Here is a 20,161-nt window from a genome sequence, read left to right on the forward strand (position 1 = left end):
ATTTATAGATCGATACAAGGGCATGCAAAAGCCTTTTTCGATTTCCTTTTGTAAACATTTTGCCTTTTCCAAGCGTGACAAATGCTTAGAATGTGACTTTGAAATTTTGATAAATGACCCAACAAAAAAAAAAACACAAAATCGAAAAGGAAAAACTCCTTGAAGAAAAAAAACATGCCCCAGACATTCAATGGAATGGGAAAATGAGGGTGGTAGTCAGCAGGTTTTCATGTCTGGCAATGAAATAAAAGCCAAAGGCGGAACTGAAATGAAAACGAGGAAATTTCCTCGTCACATAGGCTGAGGCCTTTGCTTTTGCCTCAAAGTCAAAGTCATGCCAAATTGCCAAAGAAATGTCTTAAATTTTTGTCACACTTGGAGACATTTATTTTCTGCTTATTGGTTACTTTTAGCTCAAATATTGATATTAAAAAATCAACGCACGTCGGTTTTATATTTTCTCGTTGTTGTTGTTGTTGTAAATAAATTGTTAAGGAAAATTTATTAAGCAAGCTCTACTTGCCAGGCAGGTGGATAAATGTGATTTAGCGTGAGCGATTTATTTTGGTAAGAGATTTTCCTGAGACTGAGTTGACAGGTGTCAAAGTGAAAGAGCTAAAGACACAGGGATTTAAAAGACTTTTCCTCTCAATGCCACCAAAAAAAAAAGAATTTATTGGAAATGTTGTCAAGTAAATAAAAGCTAACTGAAATGCGAGTTCTCAATAAACTTTATTTATTGAATATTGTTTATTATCTTTAAATAGAAACATTAATTTAAAGATATGAGTCAAATTTGTTTAATATGCCAATGATAATTAAATGTAGTTTGGAATTTTAAAAACATTCATAGTCAAAATAGTTTTTATTTCGAATAAATTTGAGAAACTTTCTTGTTATAGTTAACAGTTTCCAAATTTGTAAAAACTTTAGACACTTTCCTAACCAAACAACATAAACTTTTTACTTTGTTAGTGTGAAATCGACCCAAGATATTTGCTATTATACTTCTGTTATTCCGGTTTCATATCGCCCCAAAATGCCTAGTGAAAAGCTCTTTTAATATTTGCCCACATTCGTGGCAGTTATCCTTCGCTCAACATTCTATCAATCTGCTTCACTGGAGGGTGCATATTTTTTTGGAGTCTTGTGTCAATATTGACTCGCACAGAAATCCTTTTAATTTTTTGGCCAGCTTTTTGGTTTTGGTGGGAGAAGGTTTAATTGAAAGCTCTGCAAATACTAGACGGCAAATGAAAACCAAGGGAGAAGGATATTTGTCTAAGCCTCTAAACTGATTAAGTTTTGATTGCAAATTTGCGCAACAATTTTGTCGATATTTGCAAGTGGAAAAGTTTGCCGACATGAATTTCCATCTCCACCCCAACCCCCGCTCCACCTATTTAATTTTTTTTCCTTTTTAATAATGTTGGCAAAGGTCATTAATATTTCAATAATGGTGTCTGGCTCTAGGACTTCGTTAGATGGCTCCTTTTCCACTCTCAAGCAGTCGTCTCTTGTAGCGCGTTTAGTATGCCACTTTATTTCTATCGTCACTCTTTCTCTTCTTTTCTTGTCTGTGTATACTGCATAATTGACTTTGTCGCTCTTTGGTTATTATTTCTCATATTTCTTGCTTTTTATATTTATTTTACTAGCTTTTTATGAACATGCGAATTGTCGTCCTGGCATAGTCCTTCCATTCTGGTCCTGCTCATGATTTATTATGCGGCTTTGCTTTCTCTTTTCTTCATCGTCATATTATGCTGCTTGGTGCCTTTTCTTGGTGTTTTTCTATTAGCCTGGCTTGGCTGTTGGCCGCTTAACTTGTCCTTTTCAATCTTGGCCTCAACCTCAATTTGGCTGCGTTTTTTTTCATTCTTTTTTTTCCTTTAGTGTTTTGTGTACTCTAACAGAGGAAAGCCAGTTGTAAATTGTGAGAGTGTTAAAACTGATGGTTTTCTAGCTTACTTTGTAATTTCATTAGAATGGAAGAAGTTTTGGCATAGGGTCAAAAAAAAAGGCACTAAACGTAGAAACAAGGATATAAACTAAAGGTCGAAATACAATTTTAATTGCATCTTAAGAGAATGGAATTTATTTATAGATTTGGTTTTTTTTTTTCTGAATTTATTGTCTTTTTCTTTCTACATAAATCTGTCTCTTAATAAAAATCTGAAACTTTTTAGACAAATATCATTAACTCTTTAAGCGTTTTCTAAACATTAAACTAATAATTCGCTTAGAATAGGGCTTCATGTGAAAGGTTTTTTACATGAAAGGGTATACAAAATTCACCATTTCCTTTCAAGCTTCTTGCCAACGGTTTTCCCTTGTCATATTTATAAAAAATATTATTTTTCTTTGTCTAGGAAGCAAGCAAGGCATTCAGATGCTTTATGCACTTTTATTCCACAAATATTGACAATCATAAATAATGCAAAAATTCTGCTCGTTGCTTAGTTATGAATGAATTATAAGGATTTATGCGTTTTCGAAAAGGTTTAAGATTGGCCAAGAGAATGGTTTTTATCTTGAGATAAATCAAGTAAAATTTTAATATGTCTACAAAAACAAGAGCAGGAAAGGTGGAAATTCAGAATGATAGAAGTGAGATGTTCTCTACCTTTCCCTTGCCAAAGTAAAAACTTTCAAACCACAAAAACCACACACACAGTCTGACTGATAAGCCAAACCGCAAAAATTTGTTGCTCCAACATCAACAACAACATTAACAACAATAACAACTGTAACTTTTGCAATTGATAAAACATTGCAAATGGAATAATAATAATAAGTAATTATATGCAAATTAATTCTCTCACCTAGCAAAAATTACAGAAATTATCTTTAAATCGTTAAAGTAAATTAAAGGGAATGGATCTAAAAAAGCAATTACATTTTTTAACTTGTATAAATCTTTGAAATTTTCTCACTATATACTAAGTTGTATATGGATTATATTTTGTTTTGATCTGGAATTAAGTAATCTACTTTATGATTTGTTATTCATTTTGTGGTTTTGTTTATCACCCCTTTCTGTCATTGAAAATTTCCACTTTTTGGCGAAATGGCAATTTGTTTATCGCTTCATTTACTTTATTTGTTGCTTTGTATTTTCAGTTTTTTTCGCGAAAAACACATTTCCACTATTAATTAAACGAGAGGGGAACAAAGAGAGACAGAGGGAGGAAGAAAAAAAGAAGTTCAAGCAGTTGGATGCCGTTTTCATTCATTTTTTTGTTGTTTTCCTCTTTGCCCCCGACGCTTCAATTAAATTTAATTGCATTTTGAAGGGCCATAAATCTCAGACAGTGGCAGCCAAAAAACTACGCACAAGTGAAACAGCAATTGTTTGTTACCCCCTTCTACTTTCTCTCTCTCTCGAGCTGGTCATATGCAAAGCGAGACAAAATGACTGGCAATTGATTAATGGGGTTAACAGAGAAAACCGAAACCGAAAATAAAAAATCAATCATGAAAGCAAATTACAGTGGCTGCTGGTATAATACTTCAGATATATGGCCAAGGCGTAAAGGCGGTAGCGGGGCAGAGATGTGCAAGAGATGTGAGTAGATATCTCTAGAGATCATGGAAATATAATTTGAGAGCAGCAGGCACATTCGATTAGCTATTATTCATCCATTTTCCATTTTTTCTTTTCGTTGGCTGTGTTGTTAATTTCATTTATTGCTTTGACTTTGAGGCTATCAAAATATTAGAAAATAAAGAAAAACTTTTTCGCCCCTCCGTTATTTGTATTTGTTGGCTAGATAAGTTTAAAAAGCAATAATTTTCTTTCTTTCTTATTTTTTGGGTAAATTGAGGGAGGCAGACTGCCTCGAGAGGGGGGGAGGGACAGTGAGAAAAACTTCTAGCAATTCATTTTAATTATTCACGCCTTAGACTGTTAGATTTTACACTCAACAAAAAGAGGGGAAGAAAAGAAAAGACAGGGAAGCAACAGAAGGAGAGAGACCGTGACAGAAGGGGGGTCGACGCTTTCCCCACTTGATTTATGGCCTTGAATATATGTGTGTGTGTGTGTGGGGCTATATTATGTGATAAGAACATCGAATTGTTATTTATTGCTATCACTGTGCGAGTTTAATTTAAAACCATTTTTCGATTGATATTAATTTCCAAAGTGCAAAACAAAGATAAAACTTAAACCACCACAAAAAGTAAGATTGAGAACTTTAAAATGAAACTATGAAAATGTGACATTTTAACCGATTTAGATATATCGAGAATAATTCTCAATTACAAGTAATAATCGTTTTAGCAGCAACTCGACAAGTTGAAAACTTTTGCCTAAAGATGGAAGACTTTAAAGAGTTTTCTGTAATTTTCATTTACTGCAAACATAAAAATGTTGAGAAACAATTGTCGAGTTAGAAGTTTTTAGCTATGCAACAAAATGTTGATATTGTTGGCCTTCCTTTAGCTCTCTATCAACAGAGAGGTTGTGGCAATAAAATTCAGTTAGCATTCGGTTTATTCTATTTCGCAGTGCTTCGATTTGTTCCTTTGTGGCGAAACATATTGCCAATTGCAACTGTCAATAAAGTATAAAATGATTGTGTTCATATGGATGGCATATATATCAAATGGACTTTCTCATTTCCACACATTAAAATTTGCTGCTGCTGCTGTTGCTGTTGCTATTGCTGCTTGGCCCATAAATCTCTGGCAGCAAATGGCAAAAATCTTTGTTGCTGTTGTTGGCCAAAAACTGCATAGCAATCGATTGCAGCAGCAGCAGCAGCAGCCAAAGAGACTCTTCAATGAATGGCATTTACATTTACATATTTTTCCACTCAGCAAAAAAGGCCATAAAAAACAATATGACCAAAACTATACAATATTTGTGTGATTTATATACTCAAAGAAAGAAAAACAACAGACATGAGGCTAGGGAAAGGGAAACTAGTGGATGTTGGAGGTTGCTGAACTATTTTGCAATCATTGAATGAAGAGAAACAGATATGAGCTCATATACCAAATTCAGTTGACCCACTAAAAAAAAGGCTGCAAAAAAAGAAAAGTCAAATTGGTTGAACTTTCCTGTGGCTTATCTGTGAAACTTTTGTCGACAATAGGCAAAATTTATGTGTGGCAATCATTTAGGCAAAACCAAAGTGGAGGAGGTGTGACCACACATGGGCGTAGCATGAGAGGGAACTTAATGGCAGATTCTTAAAAAAAAGAATTTTTAAAATATAAGAAATATGTATATATATAAAATATGAAATGATATCTAATAATTTCTGTTAATTTCATCTTTAACATGTGTTTTAATATAATGTAACTAGTCATGTAAGACCTAATAATGATCAAAGTCCAAGACGAAGCCATAAACTGTGGCAAATGCATTTCATTTGTGCTAATTCCTTGCTTTAATATTGAATGGTTTCTTCCCTTGTTTTGGAAAGTGCATGGTAAGCCCATGCGTCTGTCTAGGAGCAACTCAAACTGAAGTACGTCATCAACTTTGGGTTAGGTTGGGTGTGTGTGGATGTGGGTTGGGCCTTCGGTTGGGTTTTGGAAAGCACACGCATGACTTGCCAAAGTTGCAGCAAGAGCAGCAACAGCAGCCAAACTACTCGATATGTGTCGATTCCCTTCTTTGCTCTTCTCTGTCTCCCAATCTCTTGTTGCAAATGTCATTAAAATTGCTCTTCATAAATCACACAGTAGAAGTAGTAGTCATAGGAGTAGTAGGAGAAGAAGTAGTGAACATGTTGCTACTATCCCTCAGCATAACCTCATTTTACGGTCCATGAATTGTTGCATCACATTGCCTTGGCCCCCGAGTCATTGAAGAAAAGCTTCTATCTCCATTTTTTCACTCAGCTCATATATGTATGTGTATGTGTGTGTGTGTGTGTGGGTGAGTGTGTGCAATTGAAGTGCCGTTATGATTTTTGTAGAGCCTTGGAAAACTCAAAATTGAAGAGATTGGCATACATCGACTCGTATGTGAGTTCTAGTCGATGAGTTGCTTCAGTTTAAGCGAAAGCCAGAAAAAGGAACTCCATAATGGAAATTCGAGTGCATAGCGGAGAATAAGAATTTTCCTTTGCATTGAAGAAAATCTTACAGATCTTAAGTTAATTTATTTTGAATGTGAGGTAAGAATTATTTTTCAGCAAATTATCTTTTAAGTAATTTTAAGAATTTTTATTTAATTATTCATAAAGATTCCTGGACAATTATCTTCCTTTTTTAAATGAAAGTTACACATATTCATTAAATTTATTTGGCTGCATAATATATAGGTTTTCCTTTAAATAGATGAAAAAAACTATGACATAAATTATAGATAACAACAAGAATGTAAATTTGAAACCATTTGAAGTTAAAGATTTCCATAAGAATTTAAAACTTTTTATACCTTATCATATTTATTCTAAGAATACATTTAAAATGGGACAGACCGAAAAACCCAAATGTTCACATTTAGCTTAAAATTCATTTGAAACTTTTAATTTTCATCCTTATTCAAAAGTCTTGTTAGTGACTAATTGCCAGTAGGTACAAATTCTCACCCACAAAAACATATTTCAGTGTCAATGCCAAGCCCTTATCTGCCCGACCCCCCAACTTGACTTCCAAAACTTGCTAACCAAGTAACCCCACCCCACTCAATCATCCCCTTTCACGTAGACATATGACATTGGCTTAGGTCTGTTTGCCACAAAAGTTTTTAATAATCAATGTCAAAGTCGTGGCCCAGTCTGATATTTATATGTGTATATATATATAGGGATAACTATATATACTTAAGTTGCAAGGCTTCCCCCCTTTTTTCTCTATTCAGGGCAAGATTTATTTATTCTCTGGGTTTATTTTTGTCTCCTATCTTCCATCTTTTCATCGTTGTGTTCTGTTGATTTGTGTTGCTGATGTGTTCCTTTCAGTAAATTCACTTAAATTCGTGTTATTTCCGCATAGTTCACACTTGGTTTTCTTCTTGTTGCTCTTCGTTCTCTCCCTTTGGTTTTTTGGTTCACTTTTTTCTTCGTTTTTGCCAATTTGCACTTCATGAATATAAAATGGAAGGGATTCAAGTTTTGCCCCATTAGACAATTTTCACATATGTATGTCCCGTCTTGTTCTTGGTCTTGTGCCTCTTCTACTTCTGTTCTCAACATGTGTCCCAAATGTTTGTTTGCCTTTGGCTTTTACTTTACTTGCCGTTGCCTTTCCCTGTTTGAAGTACAAATTGCAGAAATTTCTGTTTCGATTGATCCTCACATACATATACGAGCTTCCTGTAAAATGTTGACCAGCGTTTGGAGTTTTTATTTAAAGTACTAAGTTTCTTTTAAATCGGCAAAGTAGCCAACGAAAACAATTCGCCAAATATTGATATTTCCATGGACTATGTATAGGTACTCTTTAATTCTGTAAAAGAGTATTCGGCATTATGGAAATTTGGTAAAATCATGGGGTTCTTGCTTCTCTCAAATGTATTTCCACTCCCTTTTCAATGTTTCAGCTTTTCAATCGCCTTTTAGCAACTAGACAGGCACTCCATTAGCAAAGAATGATTCAAATGCAATTCGTTACAGTTCAATGGCAAGCAAAATCCCTCAGTTTTCTGAAAAATATTTGAACAATAATGCAATTGTTTGCTTGTTTGGCAACCTCCAAAAATTTGCTCTAACCGAAATGTCGGTACACACAGAATGTCTGTCTATATGCCCCCAGAGGTTAGCCATACAATTTATGAATGAATGTCTGCACAGACAAACTAGCAAAAGCTCAATCACTCCCAACCTCTGATGCTCTCATCGTCTATTGTTTTGTTGCCTCCTGCCAGACAAATTTGTTCAATAAATGCATAATTATGCTAGATAATTGCATTTGGCAGGATTCGTACATATGTCTGCATCGAATTAAAGGCCAGAGAATAATTATGAATGCCATTTGGAGTGATTCTCACTTTCCTCGTTAGTCTTAAGGCATTTTAATTAAAGGCAGGGTGTTAAATTTGCTAATTAATGCAACATCCAAATGAGCATTCATTGCAGCAGGCAGCAGGAAACATTTTGTTCGCTGAACAAGTTAAATAAAATGGTAGTCAGTCAGTCGTTTAGTCAGTTTGGTTGGCTGACTGCTTGCCTGCACATGCAGGATAAGTGAATAACACATTGAATAAACAAACTGCTGGAACAAGCAAAAAAGTTTAAACCAAAAAGAAACGAGCACAAAAAAAAAAGAACAGCAATAAATAGTTACAGTAAGCCAAGTGAAGCAGTAAGAAGGAATCAGAATCACAATCGTGGAATATGTTTAACAAAAGTGATTTTTAAATACTCTTCTCTACACTATCTTTAACATCTAGATTCTAGAAGGTTTTAAATAAGATATTACTAAGGTATTATAATGTGAAGTCAACGAATTGAGTGTAATTTGTGGTTAGTAAGCAAAGCAAAATAATAGGTGACCCCGATGTTTTCATTTATGTAGAATGAAGTGTTAATTTTGGATTTCTTCAAATTAAAAATAATTATTTTACCATTTTTAGCCACGACAAGCTCTTCGTGAGAAGTAAAATTACTGAGTATTTTCTCTGACTTTCTATAAAAACAAAAAAACTTAAGGCTAAATCAAGTTTAAGGCAATGCACAACATTATTTTTGTTGTATGCAGCTGTATTTGCTGATTTCCACTAACCAAAAATTTTTTCCGTGCTGTTTATTGAGTCTGATGCATTTGATAAGCGTCACGTTCCATACACACTGCGGCCGTTACGCCAAAAAGTATGTTACAGAAGCGAATATTCTCGACTCTCTACATGACTACTATACTAGAGCTACTTTATTATCTATGAGAAGGATGAGAGAGAATGCATTTTGTTTGCCACTTACATACACATCCGAGCCCAAACAAAGTACAGCTCATGGAGACCTACTCACACACATCTACATATGTATCTATACATCCACTCACACATACACACACACAGAGGGAATAAAACAAAATGGCGGCTCTAACATACCTGCAAAGAGATAGAGAAAAGAGGTAAGAAGAAACATTAGTTGGAAAATCTTTACACACACCTGGAATATACATTCATATTGTTGCTTTTGCCTTGGCTCTAGCTCTTTTGAGTTGGCAATTGCATTAGAATTTAAGATAAGTTCTCGAAATGGAAGAATGGAGTGGAAGCTCGGGAATTGGAATGGCGAAACAGGTAGCTATAACACATTTTGTTACCTCTTTCACTGGCAATATGTGGATATTTTGTTTTGTATGTTGTTTAACAAACTTTATTACAAAACTTGGCAAACAATCGTCGTCGCCTTTTGTTGAATACTTGTTCGCTGCCTGCTCAAAATTGATTGCAGTTACAATCAGTTTATTGTGTAGTTTCATTGTAACTGAGAAACATGGCAAACATATATACATATACACATACATGTGTATGTGTGGGGCTAGTATATATAGAGTCTAAGCCAGAAAGGAATTTGATGTGAAGACAAGACTTTGTCGAGCAGTTGGCGGCTCTGCCTAATGGATAAAGTAATCTAAGAGGCAGTAGTTTAAAATGAATTAAAAGTTTTGGTGTATACCTTAAAAGTAGTTAGAGAATCATTTATTTGATTCTCTTTTTTATTTTCGTGGATATCAGACAAATCTTTGAGTTACGTAATTTGATTCTCTGACATTCAATTTAAATACTAAAACATAAGTGTTATTAAATACTTGGCAAATAAATGTTTGTTACTAAATTGTGACTTGCTCACATGCTTGTTATGATTCGTGGAATATATCCTATTAATAGGTATAATAAAACCTTCTATTAAAGGTTACAAACATATAAGTTAAAACCATTTCAAAAGTCAAAAATAACATTGCATTGTCAAGGTTTCCTTGTCAGCTTAAATTCAGTTTTCATTTGGCCTCATGAATAATCCATGAGTCCATGTCAATTATTTCCACTCTGTTGTCAGATGAAATGTTACTTTCTTTACTTTCGGTTAAAATTTTCGCCTAATTTTAAATCCTCTCCGGCAAAATGTTCATTCATTTAACAATTCATTATGTCAACCAAACGAAAAACTTACTGAACCTTTCAAAAATCACAGAAATCAATAGAACCTCAAAAAAAAGGGGCAACACCAGAAATCTGAGTCATAAGTGATTTCCTGTTTCCGTTTCACCTAGCAAATCAAGCGTGAAATAATTTTTATGAAAATATTTACACACACCAACAAAATAAAAGTACATATAGAAAAAATATTGTGGCGGGGGGAACAAAATTATGAGCTAATGGCTATGGCCATGTTCAGTGTGAGATGCTTGAATGAGTTTTTGGCCATACACATACACATATCTGGGGAATAAGAAGCAGCAAATGGTAGACATCAGTGTCAGGCTTAAGGCGGGCCAGACACATGAATGAAGGCAGAGGAGGAGCTGATGTAGGTGGAGGCAAAGTGGTGGCTTAGGAGAGTAGCATAAATTCCAGACGCCGCCTTGGTGATTTGTGGTGCATAGACCACATCAAACATTGAGGATTGAATGGGCTGGCGTGGTGGTGCGGTAGTAGGAGGGGGTAAGCATACTTGAAGTATGTGCACGCTTGGCTTAAGAAAAAGGATTTCGTAGTACTCCATCGTCATAGCCCTCTTCACTCTAACCGCTGTCAACAGTGACAGCGGGGGGGAAAGAGGAGAAAGGGTATAAAAAAAGGAAAAGTTCACGCCTTGACGAATAAGTTGTAGGAAATATGAAAAGTCTCACATTTGAGTTGGGTCTTTGGAATCCTGTATCCTGGCTCGCTCTCTCCCACTCGCTCACACCTTGTAGAATGTGGTCTGAATGCGGTCTGTGGTTATTTGGCTTTTGCTGTGGCTTTTCCCTGTATTTTTTTTCTTCCTTTTCTTCTTTTTTTTGTATCCAGCGCTTTTCCACTACAGCTTTTGCTCCCGCTTCAAGCCAAAAAGGTGTAATGCAATTATATTGAGGCAGGTTTATGTCACAACTTTTTTCCTACAAACATTCACAGACACACACATAATTTTCACTTAAATTGAATAGGGAATAACAGACGACAGGAAGACAGTTGGACAGACAAGTCAAATTTAATTTCGAGTTCTTAAACTGACAGTTGGCAAACTTTTGAATTTATTCTTTAAAAAACTTTAACGCCTTTAAACTATGGAATTTATTGAAATCTTCATATTTTAGTTAGTCAAAACTTTATCGAAATATATAATAAGCTTAAGAAGGATCCATTTTATCACAGAAAAGTAAACTTAAGTCAATGAATTAATCTTTTGTTGATTAAATATTTTATTAATTTATAAAGCAGCAACAAATGGAAGAAGAACCGATAATTAAGTTTTAAATGAAGAGATCAATACGTAATCCAGGGTCAACCTTTTGGAAACTATTTCAAGGAATCTCTAAAGATATTTACTTGAAATTTAAAAAACAAGAAAAATATTTTAAATATTTTCAGAAAAGAGTAGCATTTAGCTTTAAGCTGGATAAATATTATTATTATTTAACTTAAGCCTGGCTATACTTTCTCTAGAATACTCCCTACGGTTCCTTTTTTGGCTCAGCCATTCGCCAGTACTCTGTCTGCTTTTACTCCATTACAAATCCCAGTTATTTACAGCAGCAACAGGCAACAAAGATAATTGCCAAACTTTATTAACGGAAACAAAAGCAAAGGCATTAAAAGCGAAGGCGACGAAGGCAGAATGCAGCCCGGCAAACTCTCGGGAAAGGAGTTTTTGCTGCGGCAACCATGAATATCAAATGAGAGTTGCGTCTCTCTCCCCTTTTCAGTTTGGAGGAGGAATAGAAGAAAAGACCCGAGCAGTGGTTCAAAATGGTTGAAAGGCCATAAACACCAATTTATATGGCTTTAATGAAAATTGGTTGAGTACTGAAACTGAGGTGAAGCGTCTATCTATCTACTTATTTGGCTGTTTTCGTTTATTTTTTTTGGGCGCCCTAATGTAAATTAGCCAAGTTAACACCTTGGACATCGGCAGGACAAAATTTCTGCCCACTTTATTTCCTCTGTTTTTTTTTTGTACTCATAATTTATTACACACTTGGGGGTTAAAGCATATTTCTTTTTTAACCGAAATTGCTATGCAAATGAGCTTGCCTTTCGCTTTTCGCTCGCTGCCAATGCATATGGAAATTTTATGGTAATTCTTTCCATTCTAACCAATTTACTGCTTCTAGTTTTTTTTTTCCTCCTTTGACATAGCAAATTGCATAAATGTCAATTTGTCTGATCTAATTTTACTTCTGCTCTTCCAGTCATTGTAAAATACTTTTAAAAAAGTGTCGCAAAGTTTGTCTTCATTTTTGGTTATTTTTCAATTTGGCTTGGGAAAATATTTTGATTGCTTTTCATCTTCAAGCATTTGGCTACGCTTTACTCAAAAGTTCAAGACACGAGAGCATATTCCTTGGAAAATAAATATTATTGTTGCAAAACTTTTGGTCCTTGTTGCAAATGATAAGAAGCAGCCAAAAAACATCGGATCCGGATGCAACTCGTTTGTCCCTTCGCAAGGGGGGAAAGGAAGTGTTGGCGTCGTCATCGACTGCCTGTTGATGACACTTTGATGCTTCTGCAGCAGCAGCAGCAGCAGAAAGACCATCTCGACCATCAAGAGGCCAAAATGTTGGGATGCATTAATCAAGACGAACAGGTTACGAAAATACCTTGAGACTTTGTTGAAAAGCTTAAGGTGAAGAGGAAAGTTATTTTTAACATTTAAGTCCTTATCTTAAATAATCTAACCAGAAAATTCTTATTTTTAGAACCGACATTTCATTGAAATGGCAAATTTCTCAAATATATTCTTCATTCGCCTAAAAGCTGACTATAATATTCAGTTGCCGTGACTGACAGGCATCAGCAGTAGTCGACAAATGGCATGATGGTATGGGAAGACATCGTCAACATCATAACCACAAAACTCCCAGGGAAATAAAAGTTCGGACCAGAAACCATTGCGTCTACCCCATCGTCTCCAAATGAGCTTTTGGCATTTTTCGGTAAATGCGTGGCCCGTTGCCCATTGCCCCTTGCCCCTTGCCGGGAGCCCGAAGCCAGTGTCTGCACTTAATGGAAAATGTCAGTTTTGCCTCTGGGCGGCGGCGCGTCAAACGTTTTATTGAAGTTTTCAACTGAAGTGGCGTCGACGTCGACGTTGGCTACGACGACACTCGTAAAAGTAAAACACTTTTCGCCATTTTTCTTTACCTTCTTCCTTTTTGGGGTTTTTGAAGATGCTTAAACTTAACGAAGCGGAAGTGAGGAACAGAAAGAGACAGAACAAGAGTCAGTGCGAGAAAAAGTAGTCGATGAGATTTATGATTTCGTTTCGATACATATAAAAATCATATCATTGGACATTGAACTAGAAAAAACAAATCTCTTCAAAAATGATTAGCAAAATTACGAAAAAACCCAAATTGAAGCAGCCAGCCACAGCGATTTCAAAATCATCCACATTGGCTTCAGCTCCAGAAGATCCAAAACAAATTTTTAGCACCGTCTTCGAGGTCTTTGGGACTGTTCAAGGTGAGTCCAAAAATCAAATAAAACGAGGGAAACAAATTTAATCGCTTGTCATCACTCATTGTAGGTGTCTATTTTCGCAAGGTGAGTTTGAAATGTTTTTAGTTTTTCCAACTTTTCTTTAAATCATTAATTTTAGCACACTCAATCGAAGGCCAAACAATTGGGAATTAATGGCTGGTGCATGAATACCAAACAGGGCACAGTCAAGGGTGTCATCGAAGGCAATTTAGACAAGCTAAACGAAATGTGAGCCTATAAAATAATGATATTAACATTTAAGATTTTAACGTTTCTCTATTTGCAGGAGACATTGGCTGCAACACAAGGGAAGTCCTCGTTCCATAATCGAAAAAGCTGTCTTTTCTACTAATGAACCTCTGCCGATCCATAATTTTGGTACCTTTACCATAAGGCGTTAAGAGTATCGAAAGAAATGCTAAATTTTTCTTCCGAGTTCCTTAAAAAATTTCCCAATGCGTCTTCATAAAAACCAATCCTGAATGCTAATGATATGAAAAATTATTGAAAATGTTTCCTTTTGAGAATCGTATTATGTAAAATAAATATGATATTGATGAAACTTGAGTGTTTTTTATAAGTATGCACAAAAGTTAAACCCTGCTCTGACATGCATAGCTTTCTTTTAAGTGTTAAATTTAGTTATAATTCACAATTGGTTAAAGCGTTGACGAAGTGTAGTTGCAATGCTAATTTAAGCAAATTAAACTTCTAAATTTCAACGATGTAAGTTTTTTGTAATCTTTTAAAGTATTTTTTTGACATTTCAAAGACTTCCATTGGGATTTGCAAACATTTTCCATGTAACACAAAATATAAATAAACAATCTAAGCCCTGATAATCTTCAATACTTTTGTCTCTCTTTAATCAGCGACTATCTAGCATTAAAGATAAATTTTTAGATAAATGCAAGACATTCTTTACGCACATTCCCTGCTGATTTAGTGTCTGTTGTGTCACACTAACCGCATTTCCCACCCACCACGAACTGAACCCAATCCTCATCGCATTGGCTGCTAATCCGCTCCACAAATCAATGTGCCAATGAACTCGTCAATACGGCAAAACTCTCGTTATCAACACGTTATTGCCACCAATATGTACGTTGACATGCAACATGCTCGAACGACATGGCACGCGATGCTTCCAAAAGAAAAAGTTTCAATAACCATGGAAAAAATCCATGGAGAAAATTATTACTACAATTATTATGTTTTATGATTCGAACAGTGGGTGCTTTAGGGGGCATTGGGGAGGGTCGTTATTTTAGGGTCACGCAGCAAACAGGCAACAACAAACTGTTTAAGCCGGAAACGGAATTGATTATCGGCGCTACCCAATTCCGTCTCCTCCTGCGGCGGGGCGCTACTTTTATCTGTTTGCGTGCCCTGTTGTCGTTTGCCTGTTTTGAATTTGAAATTTGGTTATTTAATGACTTTATTTGCGGTGGAGAAGTATAGGAAAAGAAAGATTTTTCTCTTTTAAAGAAAATTAAAGCTTTAACTTTTCAGAAGTTTGCCTTGACTTTGTCGTTGTGGAAGGGAGAAAAACTCTTTTCATTTAGTTTAGATTCAAAATTCAAACATAATACTTCGAACGTAAACCCTTTTGATTCTTTTTCCAAAAAAGGCAATATAAAATTAACTGAAATGGAGAATCAAAAGTAAGTAAAAGGTGGCAACAATTGCATTGTATACTCTATATCTATTTCTAAAGATTACCAACACCCAAGGCGACAGCCAAAGCCAAGAGAAGTCTACCCCATCAACTGATCAAATTTAGCACCGATATCAACTCCCCGGAAACCAAATCGAAGATGTTGCTCTACAAAAAGTTACTGAAAATGGAAATGCTCAGGGATGAGCTTACATCGAAAGAGTTACAAAAGAGACGACAACGTAGGCAACTGGACGAGGAAATGGGCAAATTCTCGAAACACATGTAAATGATGGCAGGAGCAGGAAGAAGAAGTACATATATAGGGTTTACGTTAGTCAGTATCTTTGGTTTTACTTTCGAATAAAAAAAAATTACTCACCAAATCAACCACATGCTTTGCGGTTTAGTTTAATACACTGTGTTTGCCATACACTCATCTGTATATATATACATATAACTCCCATCACTCCCCAGAGAAGTCAATGGCTAAACGAAAGGCTTTTAATTGCCTGCGACAACAAATGTTCGGAAACTTTTATTTATTTTATGTAAATTTATTTTGGCCCAGTGACAATATTTGTGGCCAAATTGGCCAAAAACTTTTTGAACCCCCTCGACGAATTCGATGCGAGCGCGTTTTTGATGGCTGTGAAAATAAATTGAAATTGTTTTGACAATTGGTTAGAAATTGCCAGAGACAACAAAAATAACCGCTGTTTCTATCTATTGGCCAAATGGGAACAAAATAAAATCGAAACAATTGTTCAGCTTTGTCAACTGGTTAGAAGGGGAGGAGGTTTGAGGTGGCAAAGGGAAACCCCCAACAACCGCAATTCAATATTGTCTAGGCAATTCAAAGTATTTTTTTTTTAGAAAACTTTTTTAATGTTTGCCAACTGTTACAATTTATGCTATAAGTCTAGAGTTCTTTTGTTGTTCAAATTAAAACTTAATTTTGAAATTTTCTTATATTGGCTTTTATTTAACATAGCAATATGAAGAAACGAAATGAAATTAAAGTGGTAAATTCAATATCTGATAGATGTTAATGTTATATCATTTCGAGGACCTTTTCGATCTTTTATGATTCTATACATTTTTCAAACAATATATAAAACAAATTAATACATATAAGAGCTATTTTCAGTTGCTTTGATATTCCGTATTTGTATTGTTCTACTAAATTGACTATTATTTTCATCGTTTGAATTGTAAAATTGATTTTAAAATCTTATTTTGACTTAGTGGAAACTTTTATTCTATTTTCGGATATTTTCATAATTTTTGTCTTTCTTAAATGATTTAATCAACTTCTGTCGATTAATTTTATTTTCTTCTTAATCTTTTTGCTCAAATTCGTTTCATCGTTTTTTTCTATAGCAATATTTCTTCACGTTTCTCTTTCTGGTGATTTGCCGCTAAGACGATATAGAAATTTGGTAGTTTTCGACAGCTAAAAATACTAGCCATTTAGATTCTGTAATCCAATTTACTTTTCTATACCATTGCCACATTTTAGCCACTCTATCTGTTATGTTGGCTAGAACCGAAGTGAACCGAAGCTTATTACAAATGCAGACCATGTTTTCATCTGCCACACGAGAGGCCCACAACCAAAAAAAGAGCAAATCTGGCAACAGACTGTAGTGAAAAATCTCAGCCTGCATATCTCCTATATATACCTACATATGCAAGTATATATCCTTTACACACACACACGCACACACACACACACACAGAGAAACAAGTACGTGGGCACAACTGCTGCAGTATCCCCAAAACCAATCCCATTTCCCTTCATTGCCCATTCTCAATTTTCTTCAAAGTCGTTTGTCTAGACACAGAAAAAGTCATTTTCTATGCCACATTCGTTGCGCCAAAATGTTGCAACATAAAATTTATTAAAATTTTATAGTCACAGCTGTTCAGAAAACCAAAAATGAATAAAAAATTTCCAAAAATAATTTCAAGAAACTTTTGCTTAATAAATGAGTATGAATGTTTTAGATAAGGATTGCTCATCTCTTTGATATTGGCCAAAAACCCAACCTGAGGGCAAACGTGGCAAAACTTTTTCGTGTTTTTCCGCTTTGATTTCTTAACTCGCAATGCCACAGGCTCAAAAGGGTTAAAAGTTATTGTTGTTCCTTTTTTATGGTTTGGTTAGTTAAAGGTCAAATTAGGCTGAGAAATGTCTATCAACATTTCTTAAAAAAAAAATAAAAAAAAAATAACACAATTTTTAAAATTTCTTTTCGTTATGTATTTGTAAATTCCGAAAGTGAAACTCAACTTGCAGCATGGAAGAGTCCAATTTCGCAAAGAAAAAGGAAGAGACGCAGACACAGACGCAGACCCCGGAGCAAATGCGAGAGGAGGAGATGGCGGCGATAGCAGCTAAGGAAAATCAGCAGGTGTCCAAAGATGACACACTCAAAGGGTCAGAACCTCCAAAGAAGTGGGAAGCAAAAAAAGAAATCGACAAAACGGAATCCAAATCAAGTAAAATAAAAGACAACGAAGTAATGAAAGAGTCTGATAAACCTGAGGAAGAAAAAGAGACAATAGAAGAATCAAAGCCCAGCAAACAAGAAGAAAGTCCACAAGTAAAAAAAGAGCCAGAAAGCCCCAAAGAAATTAAGAAAGGCGAAAATATTTCGAAAAATGAAAGTGAAAATCTCAAAAAAGTTGAACCAGAAGAAAATAAGAAAGAAGTCAAGGATGAGCCAGAAAATTCTGTAGAAGACGAAAAGAAAATTGAGGAAGCGAAGCCCTTAAAGGAAGAAGACAAAAAGCACTTAGAAAGTCCGAAAGCAGAGAAAGAACCAGAGCCGAAAAAAGAAGAAGAAACAGAGGAGCCAGAAAAACCTAAAGAAAAAGAAAAGATAGAAGACCCTAAGCCTACGAAAAAAGAGTTGAAAAAAGCTGCAAAAGAGGCAGAAAAACAGGAAAGAATAGAGAAAGCTAGGGCGAAAAGGGCCCAAGAGGAAGCAAACAAGCAGAGTGCCGGAGAGATCACTGATGAAGATGTGCCACAGAGGACAGTAGACAAAGGTTGGGCCTTAGCCCAAGCCACTGACGATAAAAAGGAAGTCAGAGTAAGCGACGATTCAAAGGCGGACTCGTCTTCGGATACAACGGGAAAAAGCAAAAAAAGTTCCTGGTTTAATTTTTCACTTATAAAAAGAGAGCCATCAAGGTTCAAGCCGACTATCAAGTGAGTCGATTTTACTTATCGTTACTGCACGATGATTTCATTTCTATATAAATTATTTTCGTTTAATTTAAGATAATTGTTTATTCCTTGTTTGTTTTTCTTTCAGTCCTGATCATCCCTCAAGCTCGCCTCAATCTGTGGACAATGCTATCAAACTTCGAAAGGCTAAGCAACGATATAAGCAGGAAATGGCCCACCTCAGACAGAGTTATGAGTATCGTTTGGGTCTAGTGAGGCAATTAAAACAAGAACTTAAATCGAACTTCAAGTCCGATCAGCAACAACTTCATAGCAGCTATCAACTGCAGATTCATGATAGGGAGATTGGTTCCAGTGCTGAACCTAGTTCAGAGTCGGATTCCACCCGCAAACCGGAAGTCCAAGATAACAAAGATGACAAGGCTTCAACTTAACCAATTTAATATGCGCATTTTGTGTCTACCCAAAACCCTCGTCTCTTATGCCCACTCAAAAGTTTGCTGCATCTCATTAGGAGTGCAAGTCCAGTTTTCGGCTTCAGAAGAAGAAACACACAAAAGAAAAAGGAAAATGTGGTTCATTTCACGCCCAATGGTATGCAACAGTATTTAACTTTTTCACTTTTTTAACTTTACTGCAAATTTGTGCCACTTCTGTTTTGCTTGTTGAGAATTCAGAAACACCAATGAAATAGTATGAATAAAATTTGACCCAAATACCTGAATTCATGACATTTTCCATTGTCTTTGGCATATTTATGAGCCAGCTGGGCGGAGGAGAAACAAATGGTGAACGGATAATGAAAGGCCTATCCAATGAAACAATAGGCTAAAGTTATGACAATTTTAATATTTTCAAGTTACAAACTCAACTGTTTAATTGGTTTAATCATTGTTTGCTAGTATTTAGGGAATTAAATAAGTTTCTTTATAATAACTCGTTCGTTTTACTCGCTGAAGTGTCTAGTTACTCGTTGCTTAATTTAGAAAAGCTTAAAATGTCTACTCAAACACTTCGCTACTTTCAGTCATCTATATAATCGTCGTACTAAACTTTTACTCGTTACTTGCTGGCTATACATGTTAAATGAAAACTGCGACTAGTTGTAACATTTATCTTCTAACATCTGTGAAAGATAAGGTTAAAAAATCCAATTACATTGTCCTTAAAACTCCGTTTAGATAAGTGTTAACTTTATAATTGAATCCATTTGATTCCAACGATTTTTCTACTCGCCGCTCGCCACTTGAAGACAATTTAAAACTTTTCCATCAAAATCATGAGCAGCAGCAGCAGTAGCATCATCATCATCATCAATGTCAGTCTCATCCGCCGCAGGCTTCTAATCCGTTTAAAGCTGCCAAAAATCCACGTCAAGGCTCAACGCGTTTTTGAATGACGAGAATGTATGTGTGTGTGTGCGTGTATGCCCCTTGAATATAGCAACATAAAACCATGGACACTCAGGAAAGGCGCTTAAAATCGACAGACAAAGCCCAACAACAAGCCTAAGCCCCCCTCACTCTCTCACTCACTTACTTGCTTCCTCTCAATCAGACCGTGCCCCCCATAGGGCTATGGATTTTACAACAAAGCGAAATGTTAAATAAAAGAAGGCCAAAGTGATGACGATGATGAAAATGAGAATCAAAGCAAATCAATGCCTTGATGAAAATTGAAAATTTACTTTGGCAATTTCGATTGATTTTCT

The 20,161-nt window shown here is 35.5% G+C and overlaps 4 protein-coding genes across 6 annotated transcripts in view; 3 read left to right on the forward strand and 1 right to left on the reverse strand.

The window, feature by feature from the left end:
- LOC6641975 (E3 ubiquitin-protein ligase TRIM9) overlaps nucleotides 1–20,161 on the reverse strand; it is an 86,182-nt gene that overhangs the window by 31,148 nt on the left and 34,873 nt on the right. The window lies entirely within an intron of this gene.
- LOC6641976 (acylphosphatase-2) lies at nucleotides 13,355–14,112 on the forward strand. The gene is made up of 4 exons (XM_002065529.4): nucleotides 13,355–13,576; nucleotides 13,641–13,657; nucleotides 13,713–13,822; nucleotides 13,881–14,112. The coding sequence occupies exons 1-4, from the start codon at nucleotides 13,438–13,440 to the stop codon at nucleotides 13,993–13,995; spliced, it is 381 nt and encodes a 126-aa protein (XP_002065565.1). The 5' UTR covers nucleotides 13,355–13,437; the 3' UTR covers nucleotides 13,996–14,112.
- On the forward strand, nucleotides 15,127–15,641 carry LOC26528815. The gene is made up of 2 exons (XM_015178408.3): nucleotides 15,127–15,258; nucleotides 15,312–15,641. Exons 1-2 carry the CDS (start codon nucleotides 15,245–15,247, stop codon nucleotides 15,538–15,540), a joined length of 243 nt encoding a protein of 80 aa, XP_015033894.1. The 5' UTR covers nucleotides 15,127–15,244; the 3' UTR covers nucleotides 15,541–15,641.
- Nucleotides 17,443–18,983, forward strand: LOC6641977 (neurofilament medium polypeptide). 2 transcript variants are annotated; one of them, XM_047010552.1, is made up of 2 exons: nucleotides 17,443–18,471; nucleotides 18,544–18,594. In XM_047010552.1, exons 1-2 carry the CDS (start codon nucleotides 17,555–17,557, stop codon nucleotides 18,545–18,547), a joined length of 921 nt encoding a protein of 306 aa, XP_046866508.1. In that variant the 5' UTR covers nucleotides 17,443–17,554; the 3' UTR covers nucleotides 18,548–18,594. The 2 variants fall into 2 exon arrangements, with proteins under 2 accessions (XP_046866508.1, XP_023031643.1); XM_023175875.2 differs by having other exon boundaries at nucleotides 17,450–18,471; nucleotides 18,578–18,983.

This window comes from Drosophila willistoni (assembly GCF_018902025.1).
Source record: "Drosophila willistoni isolate 14030-0811.24 chromosome 2R unlocalized genomic scaffold, UCI_dwil_1.1 Seg167, whole genome shotgun sequence".
Lineage (NCBI taxonomy): Eukaryota > Metazoa > Arthropoda > Insecta > Diptera > Drosophilidae > Drosophila > Drosophila willistoni.